General features: G+C 41.7%; 1 protein-coding gene across 1 annotated transcript; it reads left to right on the top strand.

Moving 5' to 3' along the window:
* LOC109327354 (pentatricopeptide repeat-containing protein At2g29760, chloroplastic-like) lies at positions 1-2,551 on the top strand. The gene is made up of 2 exons (XM_019560465.1): positions 1-460; positions 832-2,551. Exons 1-2 carry the CDS (start codon positions 11-13, stop codon positions 2,509-2,511), a joined length of 2,130 nt encoding a protein of 709 aa, XP_019416010.1. The 5' UTR covers positions 1-10; the 3' UTR covers positions 2,512-2,551.

Raw genomic sequence — 2,551 nt, 5'->3', positions numbered from 1 at the left:
TTAAGACACAATGGTGGTAGTGATGATGACCACACCATCAACACTCCCTTCCAAAACCCCAACACCCATAACCTCCATTCCCTACTTCCCATCTAACCCAAAATCCATAATCCTCTACCAATGCAAAACCCTCATGGACCTCAACCAAGTCCACGCCCACCTCATCAAAACCCGCCTCATCCACAGCCCCGCCGTCGCCGGAAACCTCCTCGAGTCCGCCGCCCTCATCCTCCCCGACGCCATGGATTACGCCCTCTCCGTCTTCCGCTCCATCCCTCAACCCAACCCTCCCGCTTACAACATTATCATTAGAGGCCTCACCCTTCACCACTCCCCTCGTGAAGCCATTCTCCTTTTTAAACATATGTGCCAAGAAAACGTTGTTTCACCCGATGACTTTACTTTCTGCGCTGTTTTTAAAGCATGCTCCAGACTTCGAGCATTGCTCGAAGCCCAGCAGGCACGAGTACTCACACTTTATGCCTCACAACTTAACCAACTATAATATGAAATTGGAAAATGATATATCCTCCAATAAATTCTTTTATAACATAAGAAAAGTAACGTGTCACAAAATAATACTTTTGTTTATTAATGATTGATTTACAAGTGACATATGTCAGCTTCTTAGGAGGATTTGTAGGAGCACTACTCTATGAAGTCTACCACACCAAAGAACATGCCATAAGGGAACAAAACATGTCATATGTTGAAAGTTATAACATTTTACTCACTCTAAGTTGATGGAAGAAAATTGAATCTCATGTACTATTCAAAATGTGGACAACTTTTTATTCTAATTTTGTTTTACTAATTTATTTCCGGCAACAGGTCCATGCAAAAGCTGTCAAATGCGGCCTTATGTCAAGTGAGCTTGTGGAAAACACACTGATTCATGTGTATGCTGCGTGTGATGCAGTTGAGGTTGCTAGAAGGGTGTTTGATAAAATGCCGGAGAGGGGAATTGTTGCTTGGAATGCTATGCTTGCTGGGTATGCTAAGAGTGGTTGCTGGGATGAGGTCGTGGGCTTGTTTCTTAGGATGAAGGAACCACGTGGTGTTAATGTTAATGATGTAAGGTTTGATGATGTTAGCTTGATTATTGCCTTGTCCGCGTGTGGTAGGTTGGCGAATTTGGAATTAGGAGAATGGATTGGAGAATATATTGAAGCGAATGGACGCAGTAGAAACCTTACTTTGATGACTTCACTTCTCGATATGTATGGAAAATGCAGTAATGTTGACAAAGCAAGAGTGGTGTTCGATCAATTGGAACGTAGAGATGTTGTTGCATGGAGTGCCATGATATCTGGGTATAGTCAAGCTAACAGGTGCAGTGAGGCTCTTGATTTGTTTCATGAGATGCAGAAGGCTAATGTGGAGCCTAATGAGGTTACCATGGTTAGTGTGCTCTACTCATGTGGGGTTCTTGGAGCTATGGAAACTGGTAAATGGGTTCATTTCTATGTAAGAAGAAAGAAACTGAAGCTCACTGTCACTCTTGGGACTGCACTCATAGACTTCTATGCAAAATGTGGGTCTGTAGAGAGTGCAATTGAGGTTTTTGAGAAAATGCCGGTGAAGAATGTGTTCTCTTGGACAGCAATAATTCACGGACTTGCTAGTAATGGCGAGGGAAAGAGAGCTCTGGAGTTGTTTCATTTGATGAAGGAAGCAAACATTGAGCCAAATGACGTGACTTTCATCGGCGTGCTTTCGGCTTGTAGCCATGTGGGTTTGGTTAAGGAAGGTCGAGCAGTTTTCCTCAGTATGAGCAAAGATTTCGGGATCAAACCTAGAATAGAGCACTACGGTTGTATGGTTGATATTCTTGGTCGAGCTGGTTTCCTTGATGAAGCTTTTCAGTTTATTAAGGACATGCCTATTGAACCAAATGTAGTTGTTTGGAGGACATTGTTGGCTTCTTGTAGGGCACATAAAAATGTTTTAGTTGGTGAGGAATCGTTTAGACGGATAACTGAATTGGAGCCTGCTCATAGCGGGGACTACATACTGCTATCTAACATATATGCCTTAGTGGGGAGAAGTGAAGATGCTCTTAGAGTGAGGTCTCAGATGAGAGAGATGGGGATTAAGAAGTCACCTGGTTGTACCATGATTGAATTGGAAGGTGTGGTTCACGAGTTCTTTTCTGAAGATGACGAACATTCTCACTCAAAAGAGATATATATGGCAACCGAAGAGATGATCAGAAGAATTAAGTCAGTGGGGTATGAGCCAAACATTGCAGATGCAAGAATTGATGCAGAAGAGGAAGATAAAGTAGTTTCTGTATCTCACCACAGTGAGAAGCTAGCTATTGCATTTGGTCTTATCAAAACTAAAGCAGGGGCTACCATTAGATTATCAAAAAACCTTAGAGTTTGTACTGATTGCCATAATGCCACAAAGTTAATATCTAAGGTTTATAATAGAAAAATTATTGTGAGGGATAGGAACCGATTTCATCATTTCCAAAATGGGTCATGTTCTTGTAATGATTTTTGGTAAACAAGTGTCTTCTATCTTGAATAAGAACAACATTAATGCA

Source organism: Lupinus angustifolius, chromosome LG15 (genome assembly GCF_001865875.1).
Source record: "Lupinus angustifolius cultivar Tanjil chromosome LG15, LupAngTanjil_v1.0, whole genome shotgun sequence".
NCBI lineage: Eukaryota > Viridiplantae > Streptophyta > Magnoliopsida > Fabales > Fabaceae > Lupinus > Lupinus angustifolius.
Note: the sequence above shows the minus strand (reverse complement) of the source record. Positions and strands in the feature narration are given on the sequence as shown.

Coding starts and splice junctions, on each gene's coding strand:
- LOC109327354 (XM_019560465.1), top strand. CDS start 11: ATGGTGGTAGTGATGATGACCACACCATCAACACTCCCTTCCAAAACC. Junction 461..831: donor CATTGCTCGAAGCCCAGCAG/GCACGAGTACTC, acceptor TTCCGGCAACAG/GTCCATGCAAAAGCTGTCAA.